At 38.7% G+C, this 27,833-nt stretch overlaps 1 protein-coding gene across 1 annotated transcript; it reads left to right on the forward strand.

Annotated features, from left to right (window-relative positions):
* Nucleotides 1-27,833, forward strand: LOC131140446 (protein PALS1-like). Its single transcript, XM_058090876.1, has 17 exons — nt 1-166; nt 9,777-10,065; nt 11,257-11,428; nt 11,742-11,842; nt 16,328-16,435; nt 16,507-16,584; nt 17,715-17,855; nt 19,079-19,240; nt 19,365-19,442; nt 20,383-20,566; nt 21,508-21,579; nt 21,921-21,989; nt 22,078-22,242; nt 22,317-22,406; nt 23,374-23,486; nt 23,568-23,678; nt 25,436-27,833. Exons 2-17 carry the CDS (start codon nt 9,907-9,909, stop codon nt 25,610-25,612), a joined length of 1,980 nt encoding a protein of 659 aa, XP_057946859.1. The 5' UTR covers nt 1-166; nt 9,777-9,906; the 3' UTR covers nt 25,613-27,833.

The raw sequence follows: 27,833 nt of genomic DNA on the forward strand, positions 1-27,833 counted from the left end.
TGGCTGGATGTGGAAATGACAGTAACGAGAGACTCGCAAGCCGCCGAGTCGCACCAACGAGCTGCAAACTTGCCAAGAGCGAAACTGTCACATATCTCCATCAAACCTCAAGTGGGATCGGTTGGATTAAAGTTGTTGTTTATACGCGGACGTCCTGGGATACGGCGTGAGTATTTGCTGTGCTTTTTCGTCCGGACTGAAGTGGCTTTGTTATCAACAGGTGCCACAGGAAGACGCCAGAGAGCTAGCTAGTTCACTGCTAACATTAGCCTAGTAACAATAAGTGTGGGGAAAAAACGCACTCGGTTCATTTACTAAGCTTTTCTGAGGGCGCCGACTTGTAACGGTAATTTAATTAAGTCATACCGAAATAAACATAGTTGGGGGAGAATAGTTTTACTAGCAGTAACAAGTTACTTTGATACTGGTACTGATTATCCAAACAGTTGTCTCAGTTAACCCTATGTTAGCTAACCCAAGCTAGCTGTCACCGCGTTTAATGTTATTAGAACATAATTAACATTTTACATTTAATGAGATATGTATTTTAGATGGTGGTGTTTACATTAAATACTTTTTTTTATATATTTGTCGTAGACGTGTTGTGTTATATCGTTAATGCTTGTTTTGTAAATGCCTATTTTTAACCTATTTTCAAGCCTTTCTATTTGATAAACTAGACATAATTATTTACTCTTTCAATTATAAAGATTTTAATAAGCATCAGAAGTGACACGCCCCACTGAATAGTAAACAGTCTGTTAGGGCTCCTAATATTATCTATAAGATTAATTTAAAGATCCTAATTCACATAAGGAAAATTCAGGAAAAACCTAAAATGCACTACTTACCTTAAAAGTGAACTTAATTTGACCATCTCTGAACTTTTAAATGCACTTATCCAATTGTTCAATGTTTCAGAGCTTTTCCTGTTCTCTAACAAGCAACTGACCGGAATAATTCATAATAAACCTGTGATCCATATATCGACTAATACAGTAAACCTCGGATATATCGGAAATTCGCTCACAACGGACAGATAAAAAAGAACCAATTTTTCTGTAATGCATTTCCAATAAAAATTCATTGCATATATCGGATTTTTTATAACGGATTTCGCCTCTCGCATATATCGGATGGCCGCATCGTGGCACTCCGATTCGCCGAATCGTGACAGGCCGCTATACGACGTCATTTGCAGCGTTTGCAGCGTTGCCTGCGCGTCCAGGTACATTGGAAACATAGTCAAGGAAGTGCCTTTTTATAACGGATAAAAAACGGATAAAAAACGGACATTTTCCGGTATACGCATATAACGGATTTCGCTTATATCGGACAAAACCAGTGGGAACAATTGAATCCGATATATCCGAGGTTTACTGTACAATTAAAATTGGTATTTAAACAGTCCTCTTCATGGTGTTATTCAAAGACGTAGAAGTGGATGTCATTCGGTCACATCCTTGTGACTTGAACTGGATGATGCCACTCAGCTCCAGGAAGGAAGTGAGAGGCACACAGGTTTCACAGTTAGACCATCGGAGAGGTCTGCTGGCGAGACGACCTGTCTTGCTGGACGAGGGACCAGCGGACCTCGGAGCTGTTCTAGTTGATTCACGTTGAGCAGAAATGATTGCCAAGCTGTTACAGAGCGGGTAGGTGTGTCTAGTCAATACAGGACAGCCCATACTCCCGCAATAACATTGCTAATCTTATCATTGCGCCACTGCATAAACAACACAGACCTAATTTCATCTTCATGGACTACAGTGTTCCAGTTGCATCATTACTAGAGGACAGTTGCTTGAGACTAGGGGAACCTCAAATGGACCATAGAGTGCCATAGAATACTCCAGTTGAGGCACTATCTTGAGGTTACTAACTCTGTACCCCAGAACCTCAATGACCTGACGGCGGCCCTTCATGGCTTCGTAAGTGTACATTACAAAAACATAGAACAAAAATGCTTTTTTAAAAAAAAAAAGTAAATGCAAGAAAAATGTACATTATTGTAACAGACTGGATTATGGCAGCAACTAGCTATTTATTGACAGTTACTATGTACCCATTATGTCATTGTATGGTCATATCATATTTTATTATTTAAAAAAAAACTGTATTTTGGAAAGCAGGAAGTGAACAAATGATGCATGTTCAAATGAAATTAAACCATTAAAAAACATTTTAAACTACCAAAAAAATTAAAACATTTTTTAAAATTAAATTAAAAAAAAAAACAAAACTTAAATTATATTAGGAAAGCAGGAAGTGAACAAATGTAACAGTTACTGATTGTAAAAGTACCAGATGGAGGGGTAGGATTTAATAAGCTTTGCTTCTTCCTACTCCTTTTTGGACATGTGGAACTGGGAACTGATTATGGGATGCATTCAATTGTAACCTGATGCATGTTCAAATGATATTAAACCATAAAAAAAACATTTTAAATTACCCAAAAAATTTAAACATTTTTTTTAAATAAAAAAATAAAATTAAAAAAACTTAAATTATATTAGGAAAGCAGGAAGTGAACAAATGTAACAGTTACTGATTGTAAAAGTACCAGATGGAGGGGTAGGATTTAATAAGCTTTGCTTCTTCCTACTCCTTTTGGACAAACCATTACCATTTAGCTATGTGTAGGTACCTAGGACTGTAGTAATAAACAATGACGACCGAAGCAACATCCTCTAAAACTCATGTATTATAACAACCTGTTAGTGTTGTAGCATGGATGTCCTGTATTCCGGTGTTCATGAATGCACCTTGCTGTTAATGTCTTTGGTGGGTGAGGAGGAAGCGTTATTGCGAGTGCGGCGAATGAGGAACAGATGTGTGCACGAGCTGAGCTGAGCTGCATACTTTGTTGGAATCGAGCTTAAGGTTGGAAATAAAATGTAAAAAGAGCATCATATTATCAGGTATTATATACTATGTGTTCATATTTGTCATCCCCTTATTTTGTTTACACAATTAGTCGTTATGTGGCGAACAGCGCTCTTATGTGTATTGACTCAAGATGAACCGGGAGCTAGAATAAATGTGCATCTCGTCCTTATTTCTCTATGAATTTTTCATACGTCAGCAGGCATCGTAAAACACTCGAGTGCATTAACAAGCAGTAAAACACTGTGTAAACACGGTAATGTGTGTTAGAGCTGGCTCTATTCCTAGCCATGTATTTAGTCGCATCGATGCGGTGATGCGGCCAAAGCTAATATTTATTGATATATATTACATATTAAGCTAGTGAGGACGAGCGCGTGGGACACAAGCCAGGCCAATACACACATCCACTGTTCTGTGGAATTCTCTGTCATCCTCTCTCACTCTGTCTCTGTGACCTGAGAGGGACTCAAAACTAGGCCACAGACAAAGCAAAATGTGCCTCCAAATATGTGTTGGACTGACGGTAATCAGTGCTTCCCCTACCATCGTATTAGACCAGGGGTCTCAAACTCTATTTACTTGGGGGCCACTGGAGCTCGGGTCTGGGTGAGACTCGGCCGCATCAGGTTTTCCCAAAAAAAAACCAAAAAAAACAAAAACATTTAAAAAAACGTTGTTTTTTCTACAATAAAAGCTCTGATAAAACATTCCACTGTTCTCAAATATCTTAATTTTTATTTTTCTACACAAAATAAGATGAAAAATAAATAAACAAATCAAGAATAAAGAAAATCCATCAATCAGTAATAAATAAATAAATATAATAATAATAATAATAAAACGACAAATAATAAAAACTTAAGAAAGCACATATAGTTGGTGGGTAGACAATGATTTTTTTCAAATTAAAATGAACAAAGCATTATTAGAGCCCTGTAGACATGACAAAACACGACTATAGTCACATTTATACTCTTTTTATTTACAACATATTGCGCAACTGCAGGGTCTCGAGACACATGCTAACTCGCAAACTAGAGCGCTAGCGACCTAAACGGTAGCCTCCGAGTTATTTCCTTTCAACTTAAAAAAGCCAAAAACTTACCACTTCCACACGGATAGGGAGGATAACTATTAACAGTTATTTAACCTTTAACATGAACATTAATCAAACGTAATATTTTTTTCTGGGTACATGATACCATACAGCATCCATATCGCACTAACATTAAACTTTCATATCAAGGCGGGGGCCTCAAACTAGTGTCCTGCGCGCCACATTTGGCCCGCGGGCCGCGTGTTTGAGACCCCTGATATAAACTTTTCCGAAAACAGCACTATAGGAAAAGTAGTTGATTTAGTCCAGATAGTTCGCTTCTTCTGTCTGTCTTTTGGGTTGTTTTTGCTTAGCTTGGTACTGAGTGGTACAGCCTTGTTTTAGGAGTGTATGTGTGTGTGTTTCATGTGTACACTGTCCAAGGCATGATAAGGTCAGGTTACATAGCTGCAGATTTGTTCAGTCTCTGTCCTAAATTACTATTTTCATTGTTTAATTTTGTCATACAACACAGTAGTCGTGTCGTTTGACATGTTTTTTTATTATTATTATTACAATACAGAAAATCATCAAGTAAATCATTATTGTAACTGTGCCTGAATGCGTTTAGCATATGTTATTTTAGTTCCGGTGACATTATCTACAGAAACATCCCTCGTACGTCTTTCGAACGATCATTTCACTGGAATGTCCCTCTTGTAGCGAGAAGTAGCTGCTTGAGAAGGAAGTTGAGGGGAAAGGAATGTGGAATTTCGGCTGACCTTTACATGACAACAGTCTTCCTGAAAATTGTCCTCCTTTACGCTAAAGACGGATTTAACGTTTCTCTTGTGTTAGCTTTCTGGTATCATCTCTTATGTTAACGAGTCGGTTTTGACCCATGTATTAAATCAGCTATAAAATGAAGCCTGTAAAATTAGATAATTAATTTAAAAAAAATTCCAAAAATTGTTACAACTATAATGATGAAAATGGTAATATTAATGATGATTACAAAGATTATAACAATAATGATAATAACAATAATAATATTACAATGATAATAATAACAGTGGAAAACAAGACAGTGGCATGAACATGATTATATAAAACGTGTAGTATCGAGAATATTTACATAATGTGACATAATTTATTTTCTTCTTTTCTATCCCCTCCTGCTCCGATCCGGCCAACCCAAATTTGCATAACAACAAAGCATCAGATAATAATCTATACCATAGGGAAAGTATAGTCTTTTCCCTGGCAGAGAATATCTGTTTAGCATGTAAGGGTGTTTGGATCAATAATACTAGCGGCATTTTGACCTGCATTGGATTAGTTATAATATATTTTAATGCACAAAATGTATCAAAGTGATCCCTCGTAATTTTTTTTAATTTTTGTAGATAGATTTTCTTATGAGAATTAAAAGTTACAGTATTGGAGAATTACTTGTTTATGTTTCATTAAAAAAAAATTTAAGCTGCTTACACGATAGCTTAGCAGGTTCATATTTAGCATTTTGAACCAAATTGTGGCTGCACAGTAACCGAGTGGTTAGCGCGCATGCCTCACTGCTAGGAAACCCGAGTTCAATTCCACCCTCGGGCATCTCTGTGTGAAGTTTGCATGTTCTCCCCGTGCATGTGTGGGTTTTCTCCGGGTACTCCGGTTTCCTCCCACATTCCAAAAACATGCTAGGTTAATTAGCGACTCCAAATTGTCCATAGGTATGAATGTGAGTGTGAATGGTTGTTTGTCTATATGTGCCCTGTGATTGGCTGGCCACTAGTCCAGGATAAGCGGTAGAAAATGAATGAATGAATTTTGAAGGTCTCATTTTTATACTCTGTTTCGTGCTCTTCATAATTGTTAGTTTAACGTTTGTTATCATAGGAACTTGTCCAGCCCCCCCTCTAACCCCCCAACAGGAGCTGCCTAAATCCTCCTGAATGTCTGCTCAGGGATGTCTGATCCACAGACGTGGACCAGTCAGACTCCCTTTAGCACTTTTATGGCTCCACCACCTTTCATCTAGAACCGTTTCAAACAGAGCTGCTCGTCCTCTCACCTGTTAGGCAACACTGGTGTGACTTGATTAGCAGAGGACCGGATGCAGGTAGACTGTCTCACAGCAAGTGTTTAAAAAATGTTTAAAAAAAAAAAGATATTCCATTGTTGATATATGTTGAAATGTCTCAGTCTCAAATGAAATTCTTCCCTGACAGGAGATGAGATGGAGCAAGGAATGCCGCAGCATTTGCTATTGTTTTGTTCTGTCTGCCAAAGATGGTTGGATCTTTCAATATGTCTGTTAATTACAGAGCTTTTGGTTTGTTTTTTTTTCCTGCTCTGTAGTGGCTTAAGGTGGTTAGCATATAGTTAACATCCATGAAACGTGTGATTTTAATCTTCTAAGATGAACCTCTGGCTGTGGCTGTAAACCTGAGAAAGTGGATTTCTGGACAGGTGTCCAGTTTGGCTTTGCAATGAAATATGGTAATGGTTTAATTTCATTTGAACATGCATCAGATTACAATTGAATGCATCCCATAATCAGTTCCCAGTTCCACATGTCCAAAAGGAGTAGGAAGAAGCAAAGCTTATTAAATCCTACCCCTCCATCTGGTACTTTTACAATCACTAACTGTTACATTTGTTCACTTCCTGCTTTCCTAATATAATTTAAGTTTTATTTATTTATTTTTTTAAATGTAATTTTAAAATTCTGTTTTTAATAAAAAATTTAAAAAATTAAATTAAAAAAATATATTTATTTTTTATTAAAAAAACATTTTTTAATGGTTTTATTTCATTTGAACATGCATCAGATTACAATTGAGTGCATCCCATAATCAGTTCCCAGTTCCACATGTCCAAAAGGAGTAGGAAGAAGCAAAGCTTATTAAATCCTACCCCTCCATCTGGTACTTTTACAATCACTAACTGTTACATTTGTTCACTTCCTGCTTTCCTAATATAATTTTTTAAATTTAATTTTAAAATTCTGTTTTAAATAAAAAAATAAAAAATTTAAATTAAAAAAAAATATTTCTTTTTTATAAAAATTTTTTTTAATGATTTTATTTCATTTGAACATGCATCAGATTACAATTGAATGCATCCCATAATGAGTTCACAGTTCCACATGTCCAAAAGGAGTAGGAAGAAGCAAAGCTTATTAAATCCTACCCCTCCATCTGGTACTTTTACAATCACTAACTGTTACATTTGTTCACTTCCTGCTTTCCATAATACAGTTTAAAGTTTTTTTTATTTATTTATTTGTAATAATGTACCTCGTACCAAAGTACTCGGTGATATGAGCATCCACTGCCATAATGGGTACCATAGTAAGTGTCAATATAGTGATATATATATATAGCACATCATGACTGGTTCAAGACTCTTCATCCTTGTATTTAGCAAACATCAACTGCTTGTATTGTTTCTTGAATTGGCTCATCGTTGTGCATTGTTTGATTTCCTTACTCAATCCATTCCATAGTTTGATTCCACATACTGAAATGCTATTTTATTTTGTTTACCTTCAGTTTTGTCCTTGGTTGAGTTAATATTGTAAAGTATGCGTGTGTTGATCACTCATCGTCTTGTCTACGCACACTCCCCTCCCCCAGCCGTGGAATTTTGTTCCCAGGACTGCCTGGCATTCCTCACTCCTGCATCATGGGGTCTGTTTGTGTGTGTGTGTGTGTGTGTGTGTGTGTAGGTACACAGTCCTGCCGGTTAAGACATAGAAATCAAATACATTGTGACACAACGAGATAAGCAATCAATTCATTGTAACGTTTACATCCTCTTCATATGTTGACGTCCATTGTTGTTGTTAATCCTCTCTCACTTGTCCCAACCACCCACTGAGTGCTCTCCCACAATTGTATATATTTCTGTGGCCTGTATGTGCATACTAGTAGTAGTATGTGTGTAGCTGGTGGACCATCTAACTGTGGGAAAAGTTGGTGTCATGGGAATCATGAAAAGTGGAGGCCTGAGCCTGATTATTGAGCATCTGAAGAGCAAGAGGTGACTTGGAGATCAGTTTGTCATTTGCAGTCAATTTCATTCATTTTCTACCGCTTATCCTCACAAGGGTCGCGGGGGTGCTGGAGCCTATCCCAGCTGTCTTCGGACACACTGGACTGGTGGCCAGCCAATCCCAGGGCACATATAGACAAACAACCATTCACACTCACATTCATACCTATGGACAATTTGGAGTGGCTAATTAACCTAGCATGTTTTTGGAATGTGGGAGGAAACCGGAGTACCCGGAGAAAACCCACGCATGCACGGGGAGAACATGCAAACTCCACACAGAGATGGCCGAGGGTGGAATTGAACTCCGGTCTCCTAGCTGTGAGGCCTGCGTGCTAACCACTCGAACACCGTGCAGCAGAACACAATATTCTATGAAATATATTCATTCATTCATTTTCTACCGCTTTTCCTCAAGGGTCGCGGGGGTGCTGGAGCCTATCCCAGCAGTCTTCGGGCAACAGGCGGGGTACACCCTGGACTGGTCGCCAGCCAATTCCAGGGCACATATAGACAAACAACCATTCACACTCACATTCATACCTATGGACAATTTGGAGTGGCTAATTAACCTAGCATGTTTTTGGAATGTGGGAGGAAATCGGAGTACCCGGAGAAAACCCACGCATGCACGGGGAGAACATGCAAACTCCACACCGAGCGGAGAATCAAACCCAGGTCTTCCTGATCTCCTGACTGCGTGGCTTGCATGCTAACCACTCGGCACCGTGCCATGCTAACCATTCGGCCGTTCTAAAACAAAAAACTAAGATGTCACATTTTGACCTGCATTGGATTAGTTATAATATCTTTTAATGCACAAAATGTATCAAAGTGATCCCTCGTAATTTTTTTAAAATGTTTGTAGATATATTTTGTTATGAGAATTTAAAGTTACAGTATTGGAGAATTACTTTTTTTATGTTTCATTGAAAAAAAAATAAGCTGCTTGCATGATAGCTTAGCAAGTTCACATTTAGCATTTTGAATTGTGGCTGCACGGTGGACGAGTGGTTAGCGCGCAGGAGACCCGAGTTCAATTCGAGTCTCGGTGCATTTCTGTGTGAAGTTTGCATGTTCTCCCCGTGCAGGCGTGGGTTTTCTCCGGGTACTCCGGTTTCCTCCCACATTCCAAAAACATGCTAGGTTAATTATTCATTCATTCATTTTCTACCGCTTTTCCTCACGAGGGTCGCGGGGGGTGCTGGAGCCTATCCCAGCTGTCTTCGGGCGTAAGGCGGGGTACACCCTAGACTGGTCGCCAGCCAATCACAGGGCACATATAGACAAACAACCATTCACACTCACATTCATACCTATGGACAATTTGGAGTCGCTAATTAACCTAGCATGTTTTTGGAATGTGGGAGGAAACCGGAGTACCCGGAGAAAACCCACGCATGCACGGGGAGAACATGCAAACTCCACATAGAGATGCCCGAGGGTGGGATTGAACCCTGGTCTCCTAGCTGTGAGGTTTGCGTGCTAACCCCTAGACCACCGTGCCGCCGCTAGCCACTCCAAATTGTCCATAGGTATGAATGTGAGTGGGAATGCTTGTTGAGGAAACCGGAGTACCCGGACAAAACCCACACATTCACAGGGAGAACATGCAAACTCCGGTCTCCTAGCTGTGAGGTCTAACCACTCGTCCACCGTGCAGACCCTGTGTTCTTATTATGAATAATACTTTATTTTACACGTTATGATTGTTTCTTGTGTTTGTTTGTAATAATAATCTTCATACAATAAATATGCACACCTTTGTTCACTGGGCAATTTGCTCTCTCCACAGGTAAAGGTGACATGGCTGCCTTGTTTACTGAGCTCCCCTCCTAGACATCCTCATTTAGCGACACACAGCTACACAACCCTGGGATCCACACACAAGTCACACACACTTGTGGCTCTGAGTTGCGTCAGGGATGACAACCTCCTACCTGAATGGCCACGGAGGAGGAGATGAAGAGCTGAGGTTAGGACAGCAGCACAGGGAAATGGCGGTCGACTGTCCGGGAGAGCTGGGGAGCCGAACGCTGCCGGTCCGACGATCTGCACAACTGGAGAGGATACGACAACACCAGGCAAGCTAGCACACACTGACCAAATACGCTGTTGGAAACATGAAAGTTAGAAAAGCCATCTTGTAGACTACTTGTAGTGTGCCATTGCTGCTGAAGTTCGATGCCGTTATGGCGAGAGCAAGCCTTTCAGAGCTTGTTGAAGCCGGCAAAATTATTGAGTTCACTTTCATTTATTATGTTATTCATTCAGGGCGGCACGGCAGTTGAGTGGTTAGCGCCTCACAGCTAGGAGGACCAGTGTTCAATTCCACCCTCGGCCATCTCTGTGTGGAGTTTGCATGTTCTCCCCGTGCATGCGTGGGTTTTCTCCGGGTACTCCGGTTTCCTCCCACATTCCAAAAAAACATGCTAGGTTAATTAGCCACTCCAAATTGTCCATAGGTATGAATGTGAGTGTGAATGGTTGTTTGTCTATATGTGCCCTGTGATTGGCTGGCCACCAGTCCAGGGTGTACCCCGCCTTACGCCCGAAGACAGCTGGGATAGGCTCCAGCACCCCCCGCGACCCTCGTGAGGAAAAGCGGTAGAAAATGAATGAATGAATGTTATTCATTCAGGGCGGCACGGCACTCGAGTGGTTAGCGCCTCACAGCTGGGAGGACCAGTGTTCAATTCCACCCTCGGCCATCTTTGTGTGGAGTTTGCATGTTCTCCCCGTGCATGCGTGGGTTTTCTCCGGGTACTCCGGTTTCCTCCCACATTCCAAAAAAACATGCTAGGTTAATTAGCCACTCAATCCACCGTGCAGCCTCACTCCTAACATTCATTCATTCATTTTCTACCGCTTTTCCTTACAAGGGTCACAGGGGTTGCTGGAGCCTATCCCAGCTGTCATTGGGACAAGAGGCTGGGTACACCCTGGACTGGTGGCCAGCCAATCACTGGGCACATTTAGACAAACAACCATTCACACTCACATTGATACCTATGGACAATTTGGAGTGGCTAATTAACCTAGCATGTTTTTGGAATGTGGGAGGAAACCGGAGTACCCGGAGAAAACCCACGCATGCACGGGGAGAACATGCAAACTCCACACAGAGATGGGTGGGATTGAACTCGGGTTTCCTAGCTGTGAGGTCTGCTCGCTAACCACTCGTCCACCATGCAGCTTTTCTGAGCGAGAAATCTTGTACCGCTCCTGCAGACATAGCTATACTCTCATCCACTCGTCTTTTCTGCGGTTGCTAGGAGGACCTTCGTCGGCGCAGAGAAGAGGAGGGTCGGCAGCTGGATCTGAACGCCTCTCTCAGGCTCAAGAAGCTCTCCCAGAATCCCCACACCGGCATTGACAACCCCACGTTCCTCCAGGACACAAACGCACCACAGCAGCCGCCACTCAGCAACCAGCACCCTTTGCTAGGTACTGTATAAACACACAACAAATAATGAAACTACAAATAAAGTCGTCAAATGTTCCGAGAGTATGTCGGCGAAAGGGAATGCCGTCAAAGAGGAAGTCAAGCCGATGCTGTAGTGAAAGGAATGCGATGGAGGGAGGGAGGGAGCGACATACTGTACACGGGGGCTCCTGGAAGCCACTTTATTAAAACTGTTGGGGACGCTGATGTTTATACTGTGAAATTAAATGGTGCACATGTTAATCTGCAGCCTGGATAAAGAGTCTCTTTGGTGGGTAAACATGGTCGCTTGTATGTGCCGTCTTTTGTCTGCAGAGTTGGAGGAGTTGCTACTGTCACTGAAGCAGGTCCAGGGCTCTTTGTCGGACCAACAGAGTCAGAATGACATACAACTGGTTCTTGCACTACTAAACAAGGTAATGGATTAGCTACCGATACTGCAATACTGTATTTGTTTTTTTTATTGTACTATGCTTAATAACAAACTATATTCAACCCGTGCAAGAAATATTCTGGTCCCCTGAAGGAAGAAATGAAATTAGCATGACTTAAGTTATGCAATCCTTCAAACACGTGTACTGCAATAGTATTTTTCATTGTTCAACACACAGCAGCACCTTGCAAAGAGTTCACAGCAAAGTTTGGAATGACCGCCGTCATTCCTCAGGTTTCTTCCTAGTGATTCTTGACATTAAGAACTACTGTGATCCTTTTGAAAAGCGTTGATTCAAACGCCTCTGGAGACGCGTTGCAGAAATTTTACTCAGCTTTTCCCTTTTGTATGTAAAGTAACACCACACATACTCTACTGCAGGGGTCTCAAACTCAATTTACCTGGGGGCCACTGGAGCTAGGGTCTGGGCAAGGCTGGGCCGCAAAAGGTTTTCCAAAAAAAAACAAACAAAAAAAAAAAAACACATTTATTAAAAACAGAAAAATATACAAACTTTTTCAGTGATTTGGTTCCGATTTTCTACAAGAAAAGCTCTGATAAAACATTCCACTGTTCTCAAATATCTTAATTTTTATTTTTCTGCACAAAATAAGATGAAAAATAAATAAATAAATCAAGAATAAAGAAAATCAATCAATCAGTAATAAATAAATATAATAATAATAAGGGCAAATAATAAAAACTTAAGAAAGCACATATAGTTGGTGGGTAGACAAATTATTTTTTCAGATTAAAATGAACAAAGCATTATTAGAGCCCTGTAGACATGACAAAACACGACTATAGTCACATTTATACTCTTTTTATTTACAACATATTGCGCAACTGCAGGGTCTTGAGACACATGCTAACTCGCAAACTCGAGAGCTAGCGACCTAAACGGTAGCCTTCAACTTATTTCCTTTAAACTTAAATAGCCAAAAACTTACCACTTCCACACGGATAGGGAGGATAACTATTAACAGTTATTTAACCTTTAACATGAACATGAATCAAACGTAATAATTTTTTTTCTGGGTACATGATACCATACAGCATCCATATCAAACTAACATTAAACTTTCATATCAAGGCGGGGGCCTCAAACTATTGTCCCGCATGTTTGAGACCCCTGCTCTACTGTATATTAGTGAGCTACTGTGCTACAGTCAGGGCCGTGTTTAGTCATTGGGGCCCTCTACATCCTGGTAATTGCACTGACAAGTTTTATCCTATTTTCCTGAGCAAGTTCAAGTCCTTAAACTCCTCCTGAGGGATTATTATTATTATTATTATTACCTAACAAGTGAATCATCTCAATGCTTTTTACTATAAATGATAAGAAGCAACATTTAATGTAGTTTACTGCTTTAATACTTTAATATATCTTTGTGATGAAAAGCATCAGTCGCAGGGTCGGCTTCGTCCCGAGAACACTGACAACCGTGCTGCTGTCAAGAGCATCTGGCTCATGTTTGTACTATGAAAAAGGTTGACACCTTCAGGTTTGGACAAAAACTGTCTCACCTTCTCCGCTTCATCTTCTACACCAGAGGTAGGGAACCTATGGCTCGGGAGCCAGGTTGGGCTCTTTTGATGACTGTATCTGGTTCTCAAGCATTTCTTACCACAATAAAAATGTATTTTTGCTAACATTTTAAAGTAAACATCACAGAAATCACTGTTAAAAATAATATTAAAAATCAAAACTTTCTTATGCATTTTAATTCGTCCATCTATTTTCTACTGCAATATGGCCGACCATATCCATCTTTCCTGATGATATTTTCCAGGTCAAACACCAAAACTTGATTATTACTGGGTAATGCGGTAGTCTACCTCGGTCATTGAGATGTCAACATGTAAATATAAACTTTCCTCCTTTAGTCAAATAGTCACCTAGCTAAAGCTGCAGAACCAAGCCTTCTGGTGAAGATGGCCAAAAGAATGAAATACGTGTACTGAATACGGTGCAAAACCATGCAGCAGCAGAAGTTGCATTAATGGCAACAAGTATTTGATTTATTATTAGACACTGCGCTGCTCACGAAAGTGTGCTGGCCACACCCCCTTGGCGTGGGGTAGTGTGCCTGGTCTACGTAATTAGAGCCCATTATATCTAAAACTGTTGGTCTAACATAAAAATGCACACATTTTATTGCATTCAATGTTTAAAAAAATGTATATGGCTCTCACAGATACACATTTTAAAATATCTGGCCTTCATGGCTCTCATAGCCAAAAAGGTTCCCGACCCCTGTTCTACACCACGCCAACAATTTAGTTTTTTCCTGCAGTGGCATATTGCGCAATGTTAAATTGAGTATTTAGTAGGCTTTTGCATCGGATTTGAAGGTTTGTTCCCACCCTAGATACAGTATCTGATGCAGTAAATTAGCAAATTGGACAATTCCTAGTAATAACGTTAGCGTACCAGATTTTATTACCTCCAAAACCAAATGGACTTAAACCATGAAAGTTTTGCTTCAAAAGGAGGTCAAGTCCAGCGTGTATAAACAGCACTGCTATTGTTCCTGTATTAAATATTTCCTCAGTGTACTAAGCTAACCTCGTACTTACTCATTTCAACATAAAGCACATTTTAAATAAGTCTCTCAAGGATTTTGACTGTAAGCAACATTGCTAGGCTAGGTCAACATAGGGTCAAGTCCGCTGCACAATTAGCCACTTAACGAGCACATGCAATTCTCTTCATTTTGATGTCCAGTCAACAAGCAGTTTGAATTTGAGGTCAGTGTAAATATTCTGTAGGTAGAACCTGGTTTGTCGTCATCCTCCTCCTCCTCCTCCTCGCTATCCCAAACATCCTACAGTAGTTCTTTTACCTCCAAGCCGGTCTTGTTTTTTAACACTATGGGAGGGGTGGGCAAACTACGGCCCGGGGGCCACATCCGGCCCGCCAAGTGTTTGAATACGACCCGCCCAATCTTTCCAAAGTATTTCATTTAAACTCAACATACAACCTGGCATCATGGCCTGAGACAACCTTTTGATGGTTGTATCAATTTCGTTTTTTGACATGGTCTGTTGTTTACAAAGTGCTCCTGAAAAAAGAGACACAAGCACATAATAATAATAATAATAATAATTATAATAATAATTATAATAATTATTATTATTAGATTATTATAATAATTATTAGAACTATTATGATTATTATAATTATTATATTAATGCTAATTATTATATTAATTATATATAATATTATTGTTATATTTGCATATTTTACATAATAATAATATAATAATTATTTAAATTTTATTGTAATAATTATAATATTTTATTATTTTTAAAATATTTAAATATAAAATAATAAATAATAATAGCAGATTGCATGACAATTTTACAGATACAATAATACCAGGTGGACTGTTACGTGTAAAATATATAGTCTGCCCCCCCCCCCCCCCCCTTGTAAATTTTGTCATATCAATGCGGCCCGCGAGTCAAAAAGTTTGCCCACACCTGCTCTATGGGCATTAGTGTTTATTGATGAAGGTTAATTTGCTTCTTTTTGGGCTTTTGTCCGCAATTGTATGCTGGAAATTATCTTTGAATGAAATTTTGTAAGCAAAAGACACGTCTTCTCAGAGCTAGCCATTCAAGTGTAATGTGCTGAGTCACATGACGCGTGTCTCACACCCTGTGTAATGTAAAAAAAAAAAAAGATTTTTTTAAGAACACACATTGCTTATGAATTTTTATTCAATTAAATTTTCAGCATAATTTGATGTAAAAAAAAAACACAAAATTGAAACAGAAAAAAAATCACTTGCATGAATTGAGAGTCTAAAAGTCTTTGGTAATAAAGAAACATTAACCTTCATATCTGCTTTTATGACGCTTCAAATCGCTTCAAATGTCGAACTGTTCATTTTTTATAACTTTCAGTCAAAGGTAGCATCAATTCCAATATTGTACATTTTGTATTGCTTTGTGCTTATTCTGTATTTTACCCGTTTTTTATTTGTTTGTTTGTTTTTTTACCAGTATTTCTCCTCCAGTCGTGTGCAGTCTCTTCAAATGTAAAGTCTGTTTACTTCAAGTGAACTTCAAAGTATTTACCATAAGTATATTTTTTAGGGAAAGTTGCATGAAATACTCATACTGATACTGAATAAAGTCAAAGCTCTCCTATGTCACATATTCCCTGAGGTGACATTTTGTTTGTTTTTAATATGTAAATGTAACAATATCGGTATTATAATCATATGAAAGACACATTGGGAAAAAAAACAAAGATATTTGTGAAAATATATTAATGAAAAATATCACTCTAGTATTGACCTGGTACTGATACTACCCTTAGTATCTGTACACACTAAAATAAATGAATTGATTACCTTCCCTTCATCGGCTTTTGAACAAATTATATATTTTGAAGTTCACTTGTATAATATCTCCATATTTCTAATGCTAAACATTTTGTACCCTGGCTTGCGTCTAGTCTGATTTCCAGTCTGCACTTAAAATACATAATGCGGTGGCGAGCAGCATGCACCGACCCTCCCCTCCGTACCCCCACACACACCAGGCACTACAACTGGCACTGGAGGTAATTAATACAATTCTTTTATAATGTAGATGTAATATTTCTTCTGACGTTATTTCATGTTGTTGATTCAGGTCAGAAATCTCAGCCAAACAAGTCATAACAAAGAAGGACTGGAACTCTCCAGCCTGCTGTCGGACACACACATCCAGGTAAAGATTCACATCCATTGACACTTTCAATACACTAAAGTATTGCTCCGTGTGATGTTGTGGCTATCATATGTGTCTTTATGCCTTTATATGTCTCTATATGAAGAGCTTGCAACCAAAAGGCGCTAAATCCAATTTTCACTAAGTTGCATTTTTTTCATGAGTTTAATAGACCTCTGTCATGTGTATCCAAATCACATATTTTGGTCTTGAAATCATTTTTAAAAATATGAAAAAAAGTGATAATTTTGAAATTTATGCTTTCAACCAAAAGGCGCTATTTCCATTTCAGATTTCAACCAAAAGGAGCTAAATCCCTTTCTTTATCTTTATTCTGATTGGCCCAAGTTTCCCATCTATTGATAACCTGACCAATCAGAGAGAAGAATACAATTGGCACTGCACATACAGAAAGCCAGTATCAGTGCGCATCCTGTTTTGTTTGTACGTACATTAAGTACACAAACAGTAATTGTTATTTTTCATGTGTCGCTCTACTGCAGCCTACAGGTTGAATGCACCTGCAATGTATGACATGTTTTGTATCATTGTCTTGTATAATTGGGTATGTTGAGTTGTGTTAAAGCTGATCATCATGGAATGTGGATGATGTTAATGTGTGCTATAATATCTTAACAAAATTTTATCAGTAACAGTGTACTAGTGGTAGGTTATAACATTTTGTTTCTGTAATGTGTGAAGGTGAACGAGTGCATGTGTGTGTGTGTGGGGGGGGTGTATTGTATGTTGAGAATGGCTTCTGTGTTGTAATTATTTTATTAGCATAGCACATTAAAGAACATTACATTCTTTTATAACAATGCCATTGCAGAAGTTAAAGGTGACTTCAAATTTATTTCAGCCAAAAGGCGCTAAATCCGAAAAAAATAATTAAAAAAAATATATAAAATACATGGTGTGTGCAGGATTTTATAGCATGCATTTTTATGACCTATATTGATAACTCTTTCATTTACAATATAGACTTGATGACCAAATAGATTGATATGTGCGTAATTAAAAATCATTGATTTTCTCAAAATCAGTCAAAATGGATTTAGCGCCTTTTGGTTGCAAGCTCTTCATATGTCTTTATATGATATGTGTCTTTATGCTCGCCCGCGCTGCAGTCTTTGCTTGTGGCACACGACAGCATAGCAGAGAGAGAAATGGAACCAGAACCACTGAGCAGCCAAACGGAGACCCTGAGACAGTGGGGCGGAGAGCCTGTAAAGATTGTCCAAATAGAGAAAGCCCGAGACATACCACTGGTAAGTCCGGGGGATATAAGTCTGCTCTCACATTCATTTTGGTCTTCATGGAGAGACTGGATCACGTGACACAAAGAGTCTTACTGTGGTTGGGTGAAATGGGTCCGTATAGCTTCCAGCACATTATACCAATGAATGTACAATCAATCCCGTTTGACATATATTGTGGACTTTGTGTATTTTGAATCTATAGCGCGCAGACCTCACAGCTAGGAGACCCGAGTTCAATCCCACCCTCGGTGTGGAGTTTGCATGTTCTCCCCGTGCATGCGTGGGTTTTCTCCGGGTACTCCGGTTTCCTCCCACATTCCAAAAACATGCTAGGTTAATTGGCCACTCCAAATTGTCCATAGGTATGAATGTGAGTGTGAATGGTTGTTTGTCTATATGTGCCCAGTGATTGGCTGGCCACCAGTCCAGGGTGTACCCCGCCTCTCGCCCCAAGACAGCTGGGATAGGCTCCAGCACCCCCCGCGACCCTCGTGAGGAAAAGCGGTAGAAAATGAATGAACATTATTCCAACAGTAAAATATGGTGGTGGTAGTGTGATGGTCTGCGACTGTTTTGCTGCATCAGGACCTGGAAGACTCACTGTGATAAAGGGAACCATGAATTATTGTTAAACTGTTTGCAAATACGGGCTGCACGACAGACGAGTGATTAGCTCGCAGGCCTCAGGAGACTCGAGTTCAATTCCACCCTCGGCCATCTCTGTGTGGGTTTTCTCCGGGTACTCCGGTTTCCTCCCACATTCCAAAAACATGCTAGGTTAATTAGCCACTCCAAATTGTCCATAGGTATGAATGTGAGTGTGAATGGTTGTTTGTCTATATGTGCCCTGTGATTGGCTGGCCACCAGTCCGGAGTGTAGGAAGACAGCTGGGATAGGCTCCAGCACCCCCTGTGACCCTCGTGAGGATAAGCGGTAGAAAATGAATGAATGAAAGAAAGAAGTATTTGTAAACAGAAGTATTTATTATTTTTCTAAACATTAACGTTGAAAAGATCTCAATCTGGCATAACGGCCATAAGGAATTTTAAGCTTTCATTATTATTATTATAACTCCTTTTCTCACGCTACAATGCACAGAAAAGAGAAAGAAATATGTATTCATGTGTCACATCAGGATTGTGAAAGATGGGCAGCGTGATCAGTCACTGACAGTAAAGGGGTTGGCAGTGTTGTGCATCATTCACAATTGTTGTATCCGTGCGTTTGGCAGGGGGCAACGGTCCGTAACGAAATGGAGAGCGTGATTATCAGTCGAATTGTTCGAGGTGGAGCAGCCGAACGCAGTGGACTTTTAGCGGAAGGAGATGAAATACTGGAAATTAACGGCGTTGAGATCAGAGGGAAAGATGTCAACCAAGTCTTTGACATCCTCGTAAGAACATACACATATTACAATTGGAATTGTTCTTTTGATGTCATGACAGACATTTTATTGTGTCGACGTCCACAACACAAAACGATTCTGTGCCGATGTCATTTTTTTAATTTTGTTTCAGGCGGACATGCACGGCCTTCTGACCTTTGTACTTATTCCGAGCAGTCAGAGCAAACCCCCACTCGTCAAAGAGTCTGTGGTAAGTACTGAAGCTTTTAGCCTTACTTGATATTACTGAATACTATTAGTATTACTATTGTAATTGAATGTATCGTACATATAAAACAAAACAGCTGTACGCCAAAGCAGTTTTAGAATTGCAATAATATTTATGTCAGGGGTCTCAAACTCAATTTACCTGGGGGCCACTGGAGCTAGGGTCTGGGCAAGGCTAGGCCGCATCAGGTTTTCCAAAAAAAAACAAAAAAAAACGCATTTATTAAAAACAGAAAAATATACAAACTTTTTCAGTGCTTTGGTTCCGATTTTCTACAATAAAAGCTCTGATAAAACATTCCACTGTTCTCAAATATCTTACTTTTTATTTTTCTGCACAAAATAAGATGAAAAATAAAGAATAAAGAAAATCAATCAATCAGTAATAAATAAATATAATAATAATAATAAAACGGCAAATAATAAAAACTTAAACCACATATAGTTGGTGGGTAGACAAATTATTTTTTTTCAGATTAAAATGAACAAAGCATTATTAGAGCCCTGTAGACATGACAAAACACGACTATAGTCACATTTATACTCTTTTTATTTACAACATATTGCGCAACTGCAGGGTCTTGACACACATGCTAACTCGCAAACTCGAGAGCTAGCGACCTAAACGGTAGCCTTCAAGTTATTTCCTTTAAACTTAAATAGCTAAAAACTTACCACTTCCACACGGATAGGGAGGATAACTATTAACAGTTATTTAACCTTTAACATGAACATTAATCAAACGTAATAATTTTTTCTGGGTACATGATACCATACAGCATCCATATCAAACTAACATTAAACTTTCATATCAAGGCGGGGGTCTCAAACTAGTGTCCTGCGGGCCACGTGTTTGAGACCCGATTTATGTCTTAGCAACATAATAGTACTGTATATCTCATTTCCTTCTCTGATCCCTTTAGGTTCACGTAAAAGCCCATTTTGATTATGACCCATCCGATGACCCTTACGTGCCATGCAGAGAGCTGGGCCTGTCCTTCCAGAAAGGAGATATTCTTCACATCATTAGCCAGTCAGACCCTAATTGGTGGCAGGCTTACAGGGATGGAGACGAGGATAACCAGCCTCTCGCTGGATTGGTACCAGGTAATATTTAAATACTGGGGGTGTCACTAGACACCCAGCAGCCATATAAAGGGGGAAAGTCAGGACAATTCTAAGGTTCCTTGGCTTCCCCAAAAATGTAAAAATTAAAAATAGCGGCATAGAAAATAGATGGATATTAGGGAAGCTACCAATCTGTGAAAATGTATTATATGATTAAATAAAAAAATATATATATACAAATTTAATAAATATAATTATATAATTATAAATATATAATTATAAAAATATTATATATATATATAATTATATTTATTAAATTTTTTATATATATTTTTTTATTACAATCTGTGAAAATGTATTATATGATTAAATAATAAAAAATATATATACAAATTTAATAAATATAATTATATAATTATAAATATATAATTATAAAAATATTATATATATATAATTATATTTATTAAATTTTTATATATATTTTTTTTATTATTTAATCATATAATACATTTTCACAGATTGGTAACTTCCCTAATATCCATCTATTTTCTATGCCGCTTGTCCTCAGACTGATTTTGTATGAGAGGCGGGGTACACCCTGGACTGGTGGCCAGCCAATCACAGGACACATATAGACAAACAACCATTCACACTCACATTCATACCTATGGACAATTTGGAGTGGCTAATTAACCTAGCATGTTTTTGGAATGTGGGAGGAAACCGGAGTACCCGGAGAAAACCCACACATGCACGGGGAGAACATGCAAACTCCACACAAAGATGCCCAAATGGAGACTCGAACCCAGGTCTTCCTGATCTCCTGACTGATCTCTCCTCCCCTATTAAATACCAATATAAAAAAATGTCTACACTATATATATTTACATATATATTTTTTTCTATTGTTACAAATGCTTTCCAGGAAGTACAGTACACCACATGGGCCTCATTTATTGTTGTTTTTTTCCCCCCCAAAGGTAAGAATTTCCAGCAGCAGAGAGAAGCCATGAAACAGACGATAGAAGAAGACAAGGAACCTGAGAAGTCAGGTGTGTTTAACTTCTCTGGAAATGTAAACATTATGTCAGGCTTTTCAGAGCAATGTTAGATTCCAATGAATTCAATCAAGAAATATTATAAAAACACCTTAGCCGAGTGTTAAATTGCTTTACGAAGACCTTTTTAATGGAAAAAAATTAGCTTTTGGAAAATAGTAGAAACACTGCCATTTTGGGAAAGCTATACTCTGGGATAGTCACATGACTTTCACATGACAACCACCCCAAAATGTTGTCTGTACGTCCCTTTAGGGATTGTATCTGAATTTAAAATGCTCAGTAACATTGTCAGTCTGTCTCCACGGTCCTTTAATGTGTCTCTTTGCTTTCAGGAAAGCTGTGGTGTGCCAAAAAGAACAAAAAGAAGAGAAAGAAGTTGCTTTACAACAACAAAAACGATGGTACAACATCATGAATGTACTTTCTCAGTATGTAATACATGAAGTACTTGAAGCTGGATGGTCATTGTCCGTCTGTGCATTCATCCAGATATCGATGAAGAGATTCTGACCTATGAGGAGATGGCCCTGTACCACCAGCCGGCCAATAGGAAGCGGCCGATTGCGCTGATTGGCCCAACCAGCTGTGGGCAGGCGGAGCTCAGGCAGAGGCTGCTGAATAACCAACCAGAACGCTTTGCCGGAGCCGTGCCTTGTAAGACGTCAACACAAGCGCTCACTGCAGGGTTTGTAACGCATGGCGACTGACATGTTGACTGTGTGTTGCAGACACAACGCGGAGCCGGCGAGATGGCGAACTGATTGGTCGAGATTATCATTTTGTTTCTCGTCAAACGTTTGAGGCAGAGATGGCTGCCGGTAAGATTTAAATACTCAGATATTTATGGTGTATTGGAATGCATTTGGGTGGCTGCACGGCGGTCGAGTGGTTAGCGCTCAGGCCTCACAGCTAGGAGACCCGAGTTCAAGTCCACCCTCGGCCATCTCTGTGTGGAGTTTGCATGTTCTCCCCGTGCATGCGTGGGTTTTCTCCGGGTACTCCGGTTTTTCCTCCCACATTCCAAAAACATGCTAGGTTAATTAGCGACTCCAAATTGTCCATAGGTATGAATGTGAGTGTGAATGGTTGTTTGTCTATATGTGCCCTGTGATTGGCTGGCCACCAGTCCAGGGTGTACCCCGCCTCTCGCCCAAAAGACAGCTGGGATAGGCTCCAGCACCCCCTTGTGAGGATAAGCGGTAGAAAATGAATGAACATTATTCCAACAGTAAAATATGGTGGTGGTAGTGTGATGGTCTGGGACTGTTTTGCTGCATCAGGACCTGGAAGACTCACTGTGATAAATGGAACCATGAATTATTGTAAATATGCAAATATGGGCTGCACGGTTGTCGAGTGGTTAGCGTGCAGACCTCACAGCTTGGAGACCAGGGTTCAATTCCACCCTCGGCCATCTCTGTGTGGAGTTTGCATGTTCTCCCCGTGCATGCGTGGGTTTTCTCCGGGTACTCCGGTTTCCTCCCACATTCCAAAAACATGCTAGTTTAATTAGCCACTCCAAATTGTCCATAGGTATGAATGTGAGTGTGAATGGTTGTTTGTCTATATGTGCCCTGTGATTGGCTGGCCACCAGCTGGAATAGCCTCCAGCCCCCCCCCGCGACCCTCGTGAGGAAAAGCGGTAGAAAACGAACGAATGAATGGAATGCATTTGAACTCACCTTTACTCCCGTGCAACCAGCAGGTTACATATTAACTTGTCTCAACTTTATGTCAGTTCATGTCATTTATTTACCTTTTATTTACCTTGAATACTTTTCTTAGGGAAGCTGATTGAATCCGGCGAGTTTGAGAAGAATCTTTACGGGACCAACACCGACTCAGTGAGGCAGGTCATAAACACTGGAAAAATATGCGTCCTCTGTCTTCACACTCAGGTTGGTGTATTCAGGCGTGTCTTCTCCTTTGTCGCCCGCCACAGTGGGGAAGTATAAACAAACGTGTGTTTCTCTTTACAGGCCCTGAAGGTGCTGAGGAGTTCCGATTTAAAACCTTACATCATCTTCATAGCCCCGCCATCCCAGGAAAGACTCCGAGCGCTGTTGGCTAAAGACAACAAGAACCCCAAGGTGCTGCTCGAACACGTTTTTTTTTTTATGTTGTTTTAAGAATCACATAACATTTGTTTATTGCATCAAGGCTTTTTGACTTTGTCAGGAAACTCTATTTCAACAAAATAAAAACAAAAAAATAATTTTTACTACATTTTAAAATGGTCTAGTTGAAATTATGACCACTATATTGTTAGGGTCGGTTTCGACCATAATATGTAATATGACCATAAAGCAATATTTTGAGCCAAAACTGAAATCATAAGTGTACAATTAGCCAACACAATGACAACCAGCTCCTCTTCTCATCATGGAAGCTTCAGGGGATTCTCATTTTCATCACCGCTTTTCCAGAATACCAGCAGAAAAACAGACATGTGAGGTGAATTCACTCACTTTGAATAATACATTTTATTTCAAAGCGCAGATCTTCTGTACAGAAGATATAAAAAACATGAACAACTATAGTCACATTTATACTCTTTTTATTTACAACATATTGCGCAACTGCAGGGTCTTGAGACACATGCTAACTCGCAAACTAGAGAGCTAGCCACCTAAACGGTAGCCTTCAAGTTATTCCCTTTCAACTTAAATAGCCAAAAACTTACCACTTCCACACGGATAGGGAGGATAACTATTAACAGTTATTTAACCTTTAACATGAACATTAATCAAACGTAATAATTTTTTCTGGGTACATGATACCATACAGCATCCATATCAAACATTAAACTTTCATATCAAGGCGGGGGCCTCAAACTAGTGTCCTGCGGGCCACATTTGGCTGCGGGCCGCGTGTTTGAGACCCCTGCCATAGATGTTTCTTTCGTGATTAATACTAAAATGAAAAAAAAATAAAAGTAATTGATTTAAGAGATATGTTCTATAGCCCTCAGTAATAACCAGGTAATAAAAGAACCTTCAATTTCTGAATATGATTCTTTTGAGGTTCATTTTTACCATTTTTGGAAATAGAAATGGAGGGGTATAGTGACAAAAAAAGGCCTACATGCCCACACCAAAAGTATTAAAATCAACATTTTCATTGGATGAGGAAGCCTAAGAAGGTAACCAAGACATGAGAAGCAAATTTGATGGTAACTTATTGTTTTTAGTGTATTTTTTTTTTATTTGGGCAAATATATGAAACATTTGTATTCAACTATCTGATCACAAGCCCAAAAGGAGTAGGCAGAAGCAAAAGGTTATAAATGCCTACCCCTTTTTTGCAAGATATAATCATGTTCATGCCACTGTCTTGTTTTCCCCTGTTATTATTATCATTGTAATATTATTATTATTATCATTATTATAATTATTGTTATAATCTTTATCATTATTACCATCATTTTAATCATCATTAATATTACCATTTTCATCATTATAGTTGTAACAATTTTTTTAATTATTAATTATTTAATTTTACAGACCCGTTAACATAAGAGATGTATAATTATTTGTACAAATTACTGTTTACGCTGTACATTGTTGTTCATATTTGATGTAATCTATTTATTCTCCACATTATTTATTTATTATTTATTATTTATTATTTATTATTTATTATTTATTATTTATTATTTATTATTTATTATTTATTATTTATTATTTATTATTACACGGGAGCCAGGCAACAACATTTCGTTGGCAATTTCACTGCTGTGTTATTGCGCAATAACAACAAAGAAAGTCTATGTCTATGATACCAGAAAGCTAACACAAGAGAATGAGGTTACGTCTGTTTACTTAAATAATTTATGCGTTGTGGACAGCCAGAGGAGCTACGAGACATCATTGAGAAAGCGCGGGAGATGGAGCAGAGCTGGGGTCACCTGTTTGATGCCATCATCGTCAACACGGACCAGGACAAAGCTTACGCCGAACTGCAAAGACTCATCAACAAGCTGGACACAGAGCCTCAGTGGGTGCCCAGCTCCTGGCTGCGCTGACGCATACACAGTGTTCGTAGTGGGTACACACCATCCACGCCAAAAAATCACATACTTCTGTCAGTAGTACACTCGGGTATGTATGCTGCACACACTGGGGACTTGGTTCCTGAATGTTGACTGTTTCAAATTAATTACTGTCATTGCACACTTACCGAATATTTACCTTTTTTTTTTTTTTCCTTCACTACTTTCCACCGATTTCCACTTTCAGACGCCTTTATTTCAAGTTAGTCCCTCCTCTTCTGCTGCATAGCCAAGACTAGCAACTCACTATTTTAGCCTTTTTTTGTGTGCAACATCCGCGTACTGACATTATACTGCATTTTTGTCGTACAGTATACAACAGGGGTCTCAAACTCAATTTACCTGGGGGCCACTGGAGCTAGGGTCTGGGCAAGGCTGGGCCACATCAGGTTTTCCACAAAAAAAAAAAAAACAAATTTATTAAAAACAGAAAAATATACAAACTTTTTCAGTGCTTTGGTTCCGATTTTTTTACAATAAAAGCTCTGATAAAACATTCCACTGTTCTCAAATATCTTAATTTTTATTTTTCTGCACAAAATAAGATGAGAAATTAATAAATCAAGAATAAAGAAATCAATCAATCAGTAATAAATAAATATAATAATAATAATAAAACAGCAAATAATAAAAACTTAAGAAAGCACATATAGTTGGTGGGTAGACAAATTAATTTTTTCAGATTAAAATGAACAAAGCATTATTAGAGCCCTGTAGACATGACAAAACACGACTATAGTCACATTTATACTCTTTTTATTTACAACATCTGTTATTTTTGAAAAGCGCCATACAAATACATTTTATTATTATTATTATTTAACACTAATGAGGATTAAGCGGCATAAAAAATGAATATATTAATGTCTACTATATTGCATAATACGTTTGTAAAGGTGTAAAAATGCTAACAAAAATGTATCTAGAAGATTCTAAACAGTTTTTCCATGCTAAAACTACAAAAAATATAATTATAAAGGAATCCTACTTCATGGAAATTCACTTATCACGGTCTGGTCTGGAACCAATTAACCGCGATTAAACCCCGATTGGAGCACATGGTGTGTTCAAGAAACCGCCGAACAAATCTCAAAATAAATTTCAAAATAAAATGATCACTGAAGAATAAAAACAAAATCATATAAAACTTGACTTAAGTCCCGAGCGCTCATAATTAATGAAGCTCATTTTTAGGAATAAATATGAACGTCAATGCTGAGATTTATTAATACGCAAACAACCACGATGAGGTTCATGGCTGGTGGGGCACTGACCCGCGGAGGTTTTTAAGAGAATAATTAACTTTTGTTAAAAAAATAATTCTTCAACTTGTTGTCAAATATTTTAGTCCGCTTTATTTATTTTCTATTAACTGGAAAAAATTATGTTTTTAACTTTTTTTATTTGTATATGAAGTACATGCAGCCTTTTCTTGTCCAGGACACGTTCTCATACTTTGTTGTAAAAGTCAGATCGCTTCCTGGTGAGCTTGGTTGTATAATCCACCATCTCCACAGTCAGATTAATTAATTCATTCAGGATTTTTATTTGACTTTTTGCTAGTTAGCGAGTGCTGCTGTTGTTAAAAAAAAAAAAAAAGGCTTTTCCTGTATGGAAAAACAGCAGTGACAAGCACCTTCCAGCTCACACAAAGCGCCTCCTGTATGACATTTTAGTCACATTTTAGTCACATTTTAGTCACATTTTAGTCACATTTATATCAAACATGGACTATAGAAAGTAATGGTGCATAATAAATATTTCATGCTGACAAAAAATATGCTAGCAAGCGCCGTGATCAAACTCAGCAGCGTCCTATTCGGCACGTGTTGCTGATGGAATAATATATTTTGAGTGTCTGTACATGAGTGGACGACTGTGTGTGTCCGTGTATTTACACACAATGAAGTATTACGACATGAAGTACTAGTATGAAGTGGTATCACTGACTAGAGCATTGATTATATTTGTAATATTCAGAATAGATATATGAAGTCCAATGGGACCGCAGGTTTCACCTGCCTCACCTCCGTACCATTGGTCCAGGAGGAGGTGAGGGGGCGGGGCAAAGTGGAATTAACTGTATTGAATGTAAAGTTAATCAATACCACTTAATGTCAATTTTGACCTTGCATCTTTCTGGAAAATTTGCCTTTTTTTTGTTGTTGTTTTTCACAATAAATTGAAGAAAGAA

The sequence above is a fragment of the Doryrhamphus excisus genome, chromosome 13 (assembly GCF_030265055.1).
Source record: "Doryrhamphus excisus isolate RoL2022-K1 chromosome 13, RoL_Dexc_1.0, whole genome shotgun sequence".
Taxonomy (NCBI): Eukaryota; Metazoa; Chordata; class Actinopteri; order Syngnathiformes; family Syngnathidae; genus Doryrhamphus; species Doryrhamphus excisus.

Bases quoted from the DNA above. Each gene is read 5' to 3' on its own strand.
- LOC131140446 (XM_058090876.1), top strand. From the start codon at position 9,907: ATGACAACCTCCTACCTGAATGGCCACGGAGGAGGAGATGAAGAGCTG. The intron at 17,856-19,078 runs GTAAGTCCGGGG...TGCGTTTGGCAG, and splicing joins AAGCCCGAGACATACCACTG to GGGGCAACGGTCCGTAACGA. The intron at 23,487-23,567 runs GTTGGTGTATTC...TTCTCTTTACAG, and splicing joins TCCTCTGTCTTCACACTCAG to GCCCTGAAGGTGCTGAGGAG.